The sequence below is a fragment of the Rhopalosiphum maidis genome, chromosome 1 (assembly GCF_003676215.2).
Source record: "Rhopalosiphum maidis isolate BTI-1 chromosome 1, ASM367621v3, whole genome shotgun sequence".
Lineage (NCBI taxonomy): Eukaryota > Metazoa > Arthropoda > Insecta > Hemiptera > Aphididae > Rhopalosiphum > Rhopalosiphum maidis.
Genome location: NC_040877.1, coordinates 27,235,037 through 27,250,558, shown reverse-complemented (window position 1 = coordinate 27,250,558; position 15,522 = coordinate 27,235,037). Strand labels below are relative to the sequence as shown.

The 15,522-nt window shown below is 22.5% G+C and overlaps 1 protein-coding gene across 6 annotated transcripts in view; it reads left to right on the top strand.

Annotated features, from left to right (window-relative positions):
• Positions 1-15,522, top strand: part of LOC113548256 (D(4) dopamine receptor-like) — a 140,192-nt gene that overhangs the window by 22,329 nt on the left and 102,341 nt on the right. For all 6 annotated transcript variants that reach the window (XR_003404879.1, XM_026949046.1, XM_026949042.1 and 3 more), the window contains 3 exons: positions 3,081-3,189; positions 4,209-4,423; positions 10,827-11,019. Coding sequence is in view for 5 of the 6 variants with exons in the window: in XM_026949046.1 (XP_026804847.1) it covers positions 3,081-3,189; positions 4,209-4,423; positions 10,827-11,019 (517 nt within the window). In the remaining variant the exon portion in view is untranslated. The remainder of the gene's footprint in view (positions 1-3,080; positions 3,190-4,208; positions 4,424-10,826; positions 11,020-15,522) is intronic.

The following is a 15,522-nucleotide window of genomic DNA, read 5'->3' as shown; positions in this document are numbered from 1 at the left end:
AATAATAACTTTAATATTATTATTTATAACTCTTATAAGAAATTACTAAACATTTGCAATTATTTTGGTATTAAATTTTTATTTTAATAATATCTTCAATTTTTAATAGTCATCCCGAGTGTTCATACCTACTTTACCGAATAGAGTGACACTCACTTGTCTACCTTTTTTTAGTTTTTTTTTTTTTAAGAATGTCTCAAAATTCTTGAAAATTTAATACAATTTATTTTTATTTCGGCTAATATCAAATTGGTTCCCGAGCTACTACCTTACATTCCGAATAGGTTCCCGTTTCTGTTAATCGAGTAGTTAAAATTTCCATTTTTAAGCTATTTTTATAATATGAGATCATATGTATGTATATAATTTGGACTGTCCTTTTATCACCCGAAAAGTCGTTTTTATAAGAATTTGATGACAATAAAAACATGTTGCCCAAAATTAGATCAGTTCTTTGATTAAGTTCAAAATACATACATAATGACAGACAGTACCTTTCCACCGAAAATTTGGATAAGATTTGATAAAAATATTAATAGAACTACAAATTGTTGCGAATAGTTCCATTCAAAACTAAATAAAGAATTTACTAACGCCAATCCTAATATATTTTATTTTATAGAGACTTTGAACAGTGTTCAAACATTAAATTAAATTAAATTTCGTAGTAGTAATACAATGAAACTTACCAACAAACAAGAAAAAACCAACCAATACTTGGAAAACTGTATGATTGACAACATTAACGGGAAACTCACACGATTAAAATATTCGAAGAAAGTTTGGTTTAAATTTGCAAGGTTAATTTAACCTAACCTATCAGTTCAACAATCTTGAATTTTATATTTTATTATTTTTATTTTACATATCTAAGTGATTTTAAAGCCCTCCCTGCCCCCCTTAGTGCCGTATTTGTTCGGCATACCATAATAAAATACCTTTTTTCAAACTAGAACCACCAATTTGGCTACTCCACTTAGTTCTGTTCGAAATTATTAAAAATACATAGGAACAATTTTTATTTTTTTTATATGTACTTGAAATTTAAATTTCAAAAAAAATTGTCAAAATAATGAAAATTATAAACTATAAGTATTTTTAAGTGAACAATTTATAAAATCTTGAATTTTTATATCTTAAGTTTGAAAATGTAATATAATATTCTTCATAAGTATTTAAAGCTGGAACTAAAAATTCTAAAAAATATACACATACTGTTATTTTTTCTTGACATTTGAAGAAGTTTAAATTATAGAATTATATATTTAAGGCTGAATATTGATGTTAATTATTTCGTAATAAATCAAAAACATTATTTGTGGATTGAAACTTTTACTTATTTATTTATTATATTATTATATAGGTACATTTTACTATACGCAATGAAATTTTTGATTTATTTTAAGATATTATCTATTTTTATTGTCTTATGGTATTTACAGCAGTATGTTATTAGATTTTAAGTTATATAACTATTTAAGTCGGTATAATATGGTATAAATAAATATAATCATTATAATAATTAAATACTAATAATATAACAAATGCAATATTTTCGAAAAAATTATAACAACCTATCGTAATACTAAAAGTAAAATTACTTAACAATTCGATATCGCAAAGTGATACCCACTTGCCTACCTTTTTATGTTTGGAATTAATCATTTAATTGAAAATATTGAATGTATAATTTAGACCTAAGACATATGTGTTATTTTTGAGTTCTTAGATATTATATTTTGAACAAATTGTACCTTGCAAATTGTTGTTGTTAATTCATATCAGTGTTACTTATTATTTGTATAATAGATATTATTATGATGAGTTACTACACGGTGTAATGTAGGTGGATTTGTTATATAAATCGTGAATATAGGAAGATGATTTAGAAACAATCCTTTATTTTTTAATTAGGTCAAAACCATCTTCAGTGTAATTGAACACGATTTTCTTTGCGTCGATGGATAATAATAATAATAAAAAAAAACAAGATTTTACTTTTGGACGGGAATAAAAAATCAAGCTGTTTAGCTGATTGGATTTCTATAATAGGGGACATTTTGAAAGCAGGTGAAATATGAGTTATGATATATCTATTATATGTCTACGTAATATATTTAACGATTCATATTTTGTAATTTTATGTGTACTAGAATTATCTATTTTTTAAATGTATTATTCATTAATATTATGAAAAAAATAAAAATTGTTAAAATTAATATTTTTATTCCAAATTGCGAAGCCTTAAAAGTAAACTAAAGAGTTATTTTAAGTATAAAAGTTAAATATTTAAGAATACATTATAATAAATTAGTATTAGATAAGGAAAATCATTGCATTTTATAAAATTATTAAAGATTGATTAAATACTATAAAATTATCGTACTTATCTCTTAAATATTAATATTATATATTTATTTTGTGTATTAATAAAATAAAGGTATTCTAAATAAATAATTTAATAATTAAAAATAATTATATTTAAATATTAGATATCATTTTAGTCTAACTATAAATGTATTATATTATATAGTTATACTAATATTAGTTATTGTGCTAATTTTGAATTATTTTTAAATTATTCTATTTTGATGTATAAGTAATAAGTATACATTATATTGCCAAAAGCTGTTAGAGTTAATTATTTCATGTTTAATATTTAATAAATATCTATTGAACACTGATGTTCTTAAATAAGATATAGCGGAATAGTGGACAATTGCAAATACACACCATGTGAGGTTATGTTACTCTTTAAATTTATTATTTGAGATAGTGGTTAATAAGTTGTATACATTTTTTAATTAATATAAAATATTTATGATTTTTCCAATATTGTCTTCTATGAATAATTTATCGTTATTGCAAAATTATTATGAGTTTAAATACATTTATTATATTTAAACCCCGCTTAAAAATATTACTTCGAAATAATTGTATCAATATATATATGCTTCTGATTTAAAAAATATATGATGAATATGCAAGGATTATATAATTGCTTAATTTATTAAATACATTTTGTATCATAATAATTGGTTAAAAAAAATATTACAAATTTATTTTTATTTTTGTTACAGTGGTCAAAATTACGTGCGTTGGGTTTTTAGCCGTAATTGGAGCTTTTTTAAACATTGTTGTACTAGTTATGTTCTACAAGAAGCCTTCACTCAGATCTCCGTCAAACAGGTCAAGTTGCTTACTTTGTACAATTGTTATTTTAATTAAACACAGTCAAACGACGAGGATATTCTAGGGTTCATTATCTAGCTAAAATTTTATAGGATAATTAGTAAAAGTATAACTGTGTTGAATACCAGAATATATTATAATTAACTTTTTGAGTATATAAATAAATTATTATATTAGCTATTTTATACGCAAATAAATTTTAATATATAAATTACATTAATAAAATGAAATTTTTAGTTTAGTATATAGATTTAAAATTAAGATTTATAGATGAATAATTGAGTTTTGGTCGTAAATACTCATTAAAAAAAAATATAATTAATTACATTTTATTCTTTATTTTTGTCACGCTGATTAGCTTCGGAATTTAATAAAAATTTCAATGAATTAATTATACAGTTTTAGTAACTTAAATAGACTTTTACCAGGCATAAATATTTATATTGAAATTAATACAAGATGATGAATATTGGTCAAAAATCCAAAGTATATAAGGTTTTAGTTATGTTTTCTAAATTAATTATTTTTTTTTTTAGAATTCGATAAAATAAGATGTATGACACAATTTATTACCATTGAAAATGTTAGTAAAATATTTAATATTAACAAAATTTATGTAAATTGTCATCAATTAATATGTAGGTAATGCCAATAGTTATTATATATTCGTATATATATATATAAATATTTAGTTAATCTATCTAATTTTAAAATATAACCAAGTAATGTGATTTATATTTGATTAAAGTTTGAATTATCCTACACAATTCTATATATGATAAGATTTAAGTATAATAAAATTATATTTGTTGAACTCAGTTATTCATAATCAAGGTTTATGAACGTTTGTTAATGAGATGATAAAATTAATTTTATCGATTTGATTATTTTTAGTATGTATGTAATTTAAAATTGTATGTTTACTAATTTCATCACTTTTACCATATTTAATTATAATTATTATTTATATAAACTATGAATATTAATTATTTAATGTTTATTTATTATTACTACAGATTCGTCGGTAGTTTAATTGCTTCCGATTTGCTGTCATCGACCGTCCTTGGTCCTTTACTGGTATCCGGTATAAAGACCATCAATAAAGCTCTTACGGTGTTCGTCGCAACATCTACAATATTTTCAATACTAGTTATTGCGATGGACAGATACACAGCAGTTCTTAGTCCTCTTCATTACGCGACAAATGTTACTAGGCAAAAAAGTGTTCTAGGTATGTATTTTTCTACCAATATTTGAATTTTGAATAGAGAAAATAAGATTTTTGGTTGGAATATTTTTCATTTCTTATTTTTTTCTGAAATTAGCGGGCTTATATAAATTGAGAAATGTAGTAAAAGAAATATGTAAAGTTAAAAAATAAAAATAACAATATATTTGTAAATAAATTTACTATTTAAAGCTCTAAATAAACATATTGGATTCAACTGTTTAATAGTATATACTCAATATAACTAATAACGCAGGGTTAAACTGTGGAAGCTCGAATGGGAAAATAAGTCAGAGTTCTACGCCTCTGTTTTAAAAAAAATCATTACATCCTCCTTCATCCATAGTTTTATTCATTAAAGATTAGTCACGCAATTCTTATATAATACTTATACCAAACTACGTACTGGCTATAATATTCTATACAATCAAGCATAAAACCGGGGTTAAATTACAATTCATACTGTATCCTCCTCAACTATGGAGATATTGTATGTGACTTTCATCATTTACTAATTTATTGTCCTGCTCTCTTCCCCATTAAACTAAATTTAAAATAACTTTTTTCTTCTTTTGGTCTTAATTTTTTATAAATTAATGCTTTTCTGCTCCAATAATGTCATCATAATAAAAGTTATCCTCCATTATCTATATTAGTTGCAATATTTAAATTATATGAGCTTCAAGTTTTGTATAATATGTTCTATTTTCATTTTTTTTTTTTTTTTTGGTTTAATTATTAATCATGTTATGTATACTAAAAAAATTAGTTGAAATATAATAATTAATAAAAAATAATTTATATATTATTATATATCAGTATAATAATGTAGATATATTATCTAAGTAATGTTTACAAGAATTTATGGGATAATTAATAAAAATAGGTTAAACAATAAAAATGCCATTTTATATTATCATAATTGATCTATATTGAGAATATTTTTTGGTTATTTGTAGTTAAATTTATAAATTTTATTTAAAGAAAGAAGTAGGTAGGTATACAGTAATTATTTTTTTTCGTTACGTATACAATATAAATACTATATTGTACACAAATATATTTTAGTGTAATGCGTTTTACGTAATATTATTAAATAAATTCGCTAAAAATAAAATTTTGAAACTTATTTGTATAATTGTGTTGTATAAATTTAATATTCCCCGTGTTCAATGTTATATATTAAAGGTCTAGTTAATTATCAGTTTAGTAATTAGTTTTAATTAATACAATTGTTTATACGTAGTGTTAAAAAATGTTGCATTTTTCATATTAATTTAATGAATATTGAAATTAAAAACAAGATACTCAAATATATTTTAATTTATGAATTTATTAAACAGTACTAAAATTATTTATTTATTATTGTTTAACTGAGCTACGTATTTTACAATGATGTATTTTGTGGGATGTGTAAAAAAGTTGTTTAACATAATATCTCTGTGGTAGAAATAATATTGAACATTATTTATAGATTTAAATAAAAATAAATATAGAATATTATTTTTAAACAGATTAATATTGAAATGATGATAATATATTAATATTAAGAAAAACATCAAAGAAATAGAAAAAAAACAAAGTCAGGTTGCTGTATACGTATAGTATATTTTGACTGTATTTATATCTTGTCATTGAGTAAGTTATTGTAATGGTTGTGTTAAGTTTGAATTCAATAATAAATCGTTGTATATAAATAGGAAAATACAGTAAAATACTGTTTATTAATTTAATACGTTTTTAACTGCAAAACAATTTATTAATTTTCATAATTTTGAAAAATTTTGTTAAAATTAAATTTCAAATGACTATAAAAAAATTGTGTTTATGGATTTCCGAAATTTTTTAACTCTTAAAAGTATAATTTTTGAGATATATTGTTTTGAATATTGAAACCTTTTAACCGATCATTACATTTTTTATCAACATTTATAAGAAAATAAAAAATTTCAAAATTTCAAATGTTTTTAAATAGTTTAAAATTAGTCTAAATATTTTTAAATTTTTACGGCTTATTGAAAATAATAATTTAGTAATAGTGAAATATTTCAAGTTACTGTCACCAATATTCGTTTAATAATAACAAAAATTGTTTAATGGAACAATGTTAATAAATCTATGCTAGAATATCATGTAGCTTTGCGTTAAAATTTTTTTTTATTATTCAGCAGTTTTTTTTTTTATGAAGAAACTTGTACAGAATGTTTAGCTTTAGGTGCTAAAATAAACAAACATAATCTAATATTATTTACAAAAATTATTAATTTTTAATAACAAAATAATTTTATATATTTTTATGATTAGATCAATTTTACTATAACAAAATTCACACTTTTTTCACGTAAAAAAATGTGACTGTATTTTTAATAAAAACAACATTTGGGCAATTTTGTATTAAATTATAAAACTATTTACTTAAAAAAAAAAAAAATTATAATATTCGTAAATCTAAAATACTTTTAAAAAGTTGAACACTTTAAACCTCTGCAAATAACACAAAAAGAAACAAAATATTTTTGTTAATTGTTTAGAAAATAATTATATACATATTTTGGGAAATAATTAAATACTCAGCGTTAGTTATCGTTTAAATAAGTTACGATATATTTTTCATATTTCATCCAAATTTGAACTTGAAATGTCTATATAAAAAAATTACCTTTTTATATTATTTAGATTTTATGGTTTAAATATGAAGTACTTATGAGGAATCTTATTTTAAATCTTGTCCCTATGTATTTTTAATATTTGTATATTTTATACATAAGAACAATGTGAGATCTTGTATTAAATTTTTAAAATTTTGACTCGGCAAATAATTTTTTTTCTACATTTATAGAAAAAAACTAAAAAACTTTTATCATGTAATGAAAATAACAGTATAAACATTTTGTAAACATTTCAAGTATCCACTGTTATTATTTATTTATTTTTTTTAAATATAACAGAATATCAAAAACTGTTTGATGAGAAATATTTTTTTTACGGGCAATTATCGAAAATGTCATAAAAATTTGAACTTAAAAAACTCATAAAGAATTAATTTGTCTCTTTGGAAAATTTTTTTTTATACAGGTATAAGTTGAAAATTTAAAAAATAACCTTGTATTTAATTTTCAAATCTTAGGGATAAGAATAAAAATGTATAAGAATTTCCAACTGCAAAAAAATGATTATATAAATATTTGATATAAATTTCAACATCTATGGTTATTAGTTTTTGAGCTACTTCAAAAAACTAAATCGATTTTGTCAACAATTAATTGTTAATCTAAAAATAGACAGTCAATTTAAATTTTAAGGTACCTACTATTTGTTCTACTGGAAAGAGAGTAGATGGGAAATAAAAAAAAATAAATTAAAAGAAAACTTATAAAACTATTATATTTTTCGTTTCACTCAGAAGTTTTTACAAAATATCAAACTACTATATAGTTTATTTTGTATCAAAGTGTCTGTCCATTATAGATGAATTTATCATAGTAATTTGATGGAATGGGTATTTAATTAATATTTTAAAATTACATAATGATTGAACAATTTATAAATTTGTTAGAGTTTTTATTGTTAAAGGATATTATTATTATGAGCTATAAATATATTAAATATATTACTTTAGTTATAAATATACTGACTAACACATTTAACAATTAACTAATGAAATATCTGAGGATTTAAAATAATAATAATTTTAAAATATTTTAAAATAAATTTCATCCGTTAGTTGTGTATTATTATATTATAAAATAAAATTTAGATATACAATTTGAAAATTAAAATTATTAAAACAACAATAAATTATGTATTATGTGTATGTAGTTGCATTAGCATCATCAGATTTATTTTATTTAAACTTGGTCCTGATGAATGATTTAAATACAAAATTAAAATCATATACCTAATTAAATTAGGAAATTATAATTTCTTTTTAATATAAAATATTTATGTTAATATACACATTCTCGGTGAAGAAAATAGTTTATTATTAATAATTTACATTGTTTTACATTGGTTAAAAAAAATTTAATTCATCTTATTTTTTATAGAAAATGATATGCTAATTAATGGGCTTATCAGAATTTATAATTGTACATTTATTGATACATTTTCGATATGGTACTTAGTATTATTATAAATTATGTTCATATTTTTGTATTTATTAAAATCGTGAAGTTGTTATATTTTTGTAATTTGTATGAACTCATTACTTTTAAACTATGTAGAGATAAAAATATTTAATATTTAATGGTTTTTAATAACATAATATGAGGTACATTACATTTAATTAATACAAATTCTTCTGCCATAACATATTAGTAAAAACTTTTTTTTTAATAAACATACTTCCTATCCTGACGTGAATTTATAAATTTGAAATTAGAGGTGAATTTACATTTTTTTTTCTCCAGAAAGATAAAAACTACAATTTTATTAATAGTTTTATCAAAATTATGACGAGTTTTACACTAATAAAAATTATTTTAAGAGAGGTAATATTAATAAGGTTGTTCAGCCCAAGGTCGTATCCGAGGGGAGGGGGTCCAAGGGGTCCGGACACCCCCCGAAATTTTTAAAAGTAAAAATATTTTAGTGGTGAATATAGGTGACTAAAAAATTTCAGCATTTATATTTAAAAAAAATGTTGGACCCTTCCCAAAATTTTTTTTCAGTTACAGCCTTGGTTCAGCCTTTTTTGGATCCTCGTATATACAATCTGTGTGATGATTCTAAATAAAAATTTAATATTATGGTTTTTACTATTTGATTAATATTTTATTATTAGAATTTATTAAATTAAATAAATATATTGTTATATACAAATAAGTATACGTTTTAAAATATTGTTCAGAATCATATAACTTAAAGGTATTGTTTTTTTAGTCAATGCACATACATGCACGGTGTAAAAAATATATGACTTTATAAGCTCAGATTTAATAAGATTTTAAACAAATTGATAAAACCATTGTGAGATCTTGGGTCCTAACTTTACAGCGAGGCACCTTTTCAAAAAAAGGGAGAAATGGCTTATTATTTCAGTAATAAATTAAACATAAAAAAAAAACTAAAAAATATTATAAACATTATTATTTTTTTTTTTTGCTTTTGCATTTAAATTCTTTAATCATTTCATTCTACCTAGTTGATTATCAACGAATAATCATTTTCAGATGCCAATAATATAGAAATACCATTAAGGTAAATAATAAGTATTCATGTGTGCTAGTTAAGCGTATTTACATTAACAAACGGCGTCCGATGATGACTGTGAGATAAATACTAAGTTATGTATTTAGTATTTAAAATTTAATACTTTAACTTATTTTATTGTTACAAAAAAATCTGTTGTAAAATAATAAGACCCTAAAAAATGTCTAGTTTTGAGGCCTGGGATTCATGCTCCATTTTTAAATGAGTATTTCTTAATATACGAATAGTTAGTAAAAACCCTTGATTATTCATTATAAATTACCTGGACGACTGAGTATAATGTGTTTGGTTTGACTTAACTTAAACCATTTGATATACATAATTATATGTCCTTTTTCCTGTCATTTTGATTTAAGGACATTTATAGATTTTCAATGTTGACATATATCCCTGAATTCTTAGCTGTGTTCGGTGTATTCGATTAAATATTTTAAAAATTATTTTAATCTGGGAAATCCATGGTTGTATCTTTAATTATTTTTATATTGAATATTATTATTTTTATAATTTTTTCGAGAATTTTTGATAACCAATTAATAACCTTGCTAATCCAAGTTATATAATCTCATTAAAATTATACATATTTTGGTTCCTGCAATCTTGATGTATTTTATTTGATTGGGTTTTCTTTAAAGAGACAAGGTTTACACTGAACATAGCAACCATTCAATTAATATTGTAATTATTGTATACAATAAATTATAATAGTTGAATTTATTCAATTGTTATTGATTAGTTTTTGTTATCCATATTCTTAAATTTGTACATTGTTTCTTTATTTAAAATTTAAACATGTATTATTAATAAGTTATTGTTTCATTTATAATAATGAGAATTTCAGGAACCTTGATAAATAATAATAATAATAATAATAATAATATTAAAAACAATAAACAAAAAGCTTAAGTAATTTTCAAGTAGGAAAAATCATAACCAAGTCTATAGTTATATATAATATAAAATGAAACTTATAATTAGTAAAAACCCTTGATTATTCATTATAAATTATCTGGACGACTGAGTATAATGTGTTTGGTTTGGTTTATTTGAAACCATTTGATATACATAAATATATGTCCTTTTTCCTGTCATTTTGATTATGTTAAAATTATCATTGGCATTTATAATTATAAATTTTTTTATAAATTTGAATTATATAGACTTTTTTTTTTGTTAATTCATTCTTAATATTCAGTCATAGGTACGGTTTGGAGCATATCAGCTGCGTTGACATCACCAATATTATTTAAGGACTTGTTAGCATATGAACAGTTTTCTGTGGCGATGCTGGAAAAAACACACGGTCTGGTGCTGCTAGTGATTGCATTTTTAGTTCCTTGTGCTGCCCTTATTTTGGTGTACTTCAAAATGTACGTGGCGGCTCACAAGTAAGATCATTATTTTTAAAGTTATTTTTAAGTTTTTATATAATTTAATGATCCAATGGATTGTCTATGTAGAATAAATAATTATTAATGAACACCGCTATTGTGAATATGCAGGATAAATTATAAATTTACTCACTAAACATCCACAACAGTATCAAAAGTGTAATTAAAAATAAAGTTCTTATTAAGCATTAATTGTTTTACGTTTAAAATTGTATTCATTTATACAATATTATTGTTTTTAATTTTAATATATATAGGTATTACATTTGCAAAACATTGTCACATACTCACATCATAAAATAAAAATATAGTTTCGTCATATTACTTTGCTCGAGGAGCTTAAAAACGTTAATTATGTTACTTGTACGTGTTACGTGTGTACAAGTGTTCAATAGCAGGAGTAAAGGCTTGGATGTAATGTATGCTGGCGGCAACAACAACTACTCTATGGAAAACGCGTGCCGCCGATGGCAGCGGACTAATTGAGTAAATCCAATAGCGGTGGCGCTGTCGGTGAGAATATTTCTCCGACCCGACCACCTGCGTAAACTATAATAATATTATACCTACATTCACTGTACCTATATTTATTCATTAGGACAACAAATATCGCTATAGTGATACCGATATAAAGATGACATAAACGTCGAATACATTACATACAGCTTCGTCATTTGAGAATTATTCTGGCGTTGATTATAATGTATAATAGGTAGACGGTTTTAAAAGGTGTGAATGAAGTAAATTCGTATTAGTCTAGAGTAAAATTACTGATGGAAAATCAATATTATTTCAATAGAATACCTATTTCTACGGTTTATTTGATAACTATACTACATATATATATATATATATAAAATATAATATATTGTTTACTGTAGTGTGTAATATACATAATATAATATATGTATAATCCTGTAAAATGTGTTACACATTTTGAATACTATTTACATCGAACTAACATAATAATCTATCTGACCTAAATACACAGGTGTAAAAATCATTTTAAATTCTTTAAAAACGAAGATTTTTTCAATTTTGAATATTAAATTATAATATTTTAGTTTATAAGTATCTAGAAATAAATTTATGGTCGATTACAGGTATATACAATTTATTGTAAGTGTTTTTTGTACTGACACTAGATCAAAAAAAACCAATACAATAAGGATTTACGTAATCGTGTATAGTTTCAAAAATTATTGTGTAATATGAAAGAAAGTAAAAAATAAATTTGAATATTTACATTTAGATGAATTATTTATTTTGGTGTTTTATATAAAATAGTTTTGGATAATTTTCAAATATATTTATATGTAATAGTTGTTTTTAATTTTTTTTTTTTAAATCATTTGATGTAGATAGTAAGTTGCAGTTTGTAAGGCGACTAGTGGTTTTGATAATAAAGTTAATTATGTTATTTTAACTATTCTTTATAAAATCTTAAATATTTCATGTGGGTTTAAACCTTAAATATCACTGAAACTTGAATAATATATTTTATATTACTACTCAGTAGATCCATTACAATGGATAATCGTGGTTCGGTGGAACCAATTTTGTGTGTTCAGCTTAAATATTAGAGTGAAATGACTTATTATCAAACTTAAAGATAAGAAAATTATCTGTGTGCTTTCTCGGTCTTTTATGATTTTTTAATTTTAATTTTTAAGTGAATTTTGAGAATTTTTAAATATTAATACTTTAAAATGGTGGCAAAACTTTGTGGAAACTGGCATTTCTTGCGACCAAGTAATCCAAGATAACATTATAATTTATGAATTCATAAGGGTGGATAATCAGAAAAAAAGTCAAAGATTTACATAGAAAACCGTTAGTACCAGTGAGGTGTACTAATATGTTTTTGAGTGCGGAGTAGATTTTAATGCTTTTACATAGATTATCGGAAACTGAGAATTTTGAGTTGGTTCGATTGGAATAAATTTATTTATTTCATTAGATAAATTACAGGTTAGGAGGTGTTGAGTTCGACAACATTATTCTCAACCGCCGCTGACGCGGCGAAGCGATTATAGGTCAACAGAAAGCCTTTTTTTCATTGTGAACTGGAAAATTTGATGATAATAGTAGCTTCCGTTTGGAGTTGATGATTTTCTGACGCGGAAAAGTTGAATTACTCATGTTGAAAGTAAAGGTGTTTTCAATAATTTAAAATACATAAATTAATTATGGTATTTCAGTTTTCATACATTATGTGTTACGAGTCAACACAGAGCTGGTTATCAGCTTTATTGTAAATATTTACGAATTAAATATGTAATATATTATTTACGCATGGAGTATTGATTCATTATATCAATGTAAACCACGGTCAAATTACGCATAAACAGTTTGAAATGTAGATTAATTGTATTATAGTATTATTACCTCTAGTTATTATCAACAATCAATCTCAAAAAGTGTTACCTTTACCAGTTAGGATTATTATGATCTGTATCAAGTAAAACAGTTAAACTTTTATCAGAAATAGCTAGTATATACGCTTATTGTAAAAATGTAATAGCTATTTAAAAATTGTGATTTTAATTATAAAATAGTTTTTAACTATAACGTCTAACTATAATGTAAGAAGAAAAAAAATCGATTAACTATTTATTTCATGGTGTATACGATAATAAACTATATTATGACATATCCATCAAAACTATAAGGCACACAATAAATAAAAGCAAACAATTTTTTTTTAATAACTGTAATTTTTGATATAGATATTATACTATATTATGTATAATTAATTCTTGATAATAGAGATAATTTACAACTCTTTTTTTGTATATGTCGCAATTTCTGTGTCAGTTTCATGAAATGAATGAAATGTCTATCTATTTTACAAAATATACATCAGAATAATTTGACATAATATACAATTAAAATAATATATATTATATTTCTATAGTGTCTATACATTATGATATTTATATATAATTTTATTTTAATTTATTTCAATATATAATGTTCACGTGAGAGTCCATTAGCACCTATCTGACTGTGTTTTGTTTTCTGAATATAATGTTAGATAATTACATCAGTTTTATTTGCATGTATATGTATATAGGTAATTGTAATAGACAGTCCAAAATATTAGACTTACATGGCGTACGATTGTAATATAATATAGTTTTAGATTTTATTCAGAACTCAATAAGATGTTCTTTAATAATAACTAATATTTCGTTACATAATGTTTAAAAAATCAAAATAAATCTTACCAACGATAGGGCAACATGTATTTTACATTTGTATTGAAAATATGTGCTTTTTAAAATACGGTCATACAGAGTGATAGGCGAGTGAATAGAAATTAGTGGTTAACACATTATTGAATATTTTTTCACAATAGTTATACAATTTTTTATTTATTCACTCTATTTCTTAATGCTGTCAAATGAAATAATTACGTATAATACTAAAATTCAATATAATTTAGAAAGGAAATTACGAAAAAGAGTTTCGGTATTTTAATTAAAACGTTTAAAAACTCTTAAAAGTATGTAGGAACAAACAACAATTATTAATGATTGAACTTTTAGATTGCTAAGGTTTAATAATACATAATATTTAGTAATTACGAGGACTTAACGTTCCAGAATATAATAAATAAATGTAGTTTGTTTATACTGTAGTATTGTTATTTTTTGTATATTTCGAATATTTATATATTATGTTTGACATTTGGTCTACTTAATATGCATAAAATAATGCTTGTAAAATTTACTGATAAAACATAGTACATAACAATAAATAATAATATTTAAATTTGTTCTTGTTGTTAAAGGATCATGTTTTAACTTATCAAATGAAATGTAGGAATTTTCACAATTGTATGTATATTTCAATTCCGAAGCATCTCATTGTAAAACTTGTTATAGTGTTATATAGTATATATATATTTATGTAAACTATATGATATTATGTAAAGGTTAAGTCACAAGTGTGTTGTTGACAATAAAAAGATACTTTCATACAGGTAGAATAGACCTTTGCGTATACATATTATACATAATATTTATATTTATGGTGTTATAAAGTTTGACGTTTAAAATTATAAGATAAAATTTAAAAACTGAAATATAAATTTGAAAATAATAATATAATTCTAAAGTTAAAGTTAAAATAAAAATATATTAGTTTGATGAGTTCCAAGTAAATTGAAATATGTCAAATAATTTGTAATAAATAAAATGTTGTATATTTTTAATATTAAAAAAAGGTATTTAATTCAAAATAATTTAATTGTAAGAGTCAGTTTCAAATGCTTCAATAATATAATATAATAATCAAATTGTATCAATAATAATATATGAAAAAAATATCCTAGCAATTAAGTGACTTGCAATTACTTAAAAATAAGAGTACCTAATAAGAGTAGATATATTAAATATTGAGGAATTTGATAAAAGAATAATGAAAAAAAACTTTGATTTAATATACATTAGATAGTTTAATTTGTTTTATGTATACGTCCCGGAGATAATATAT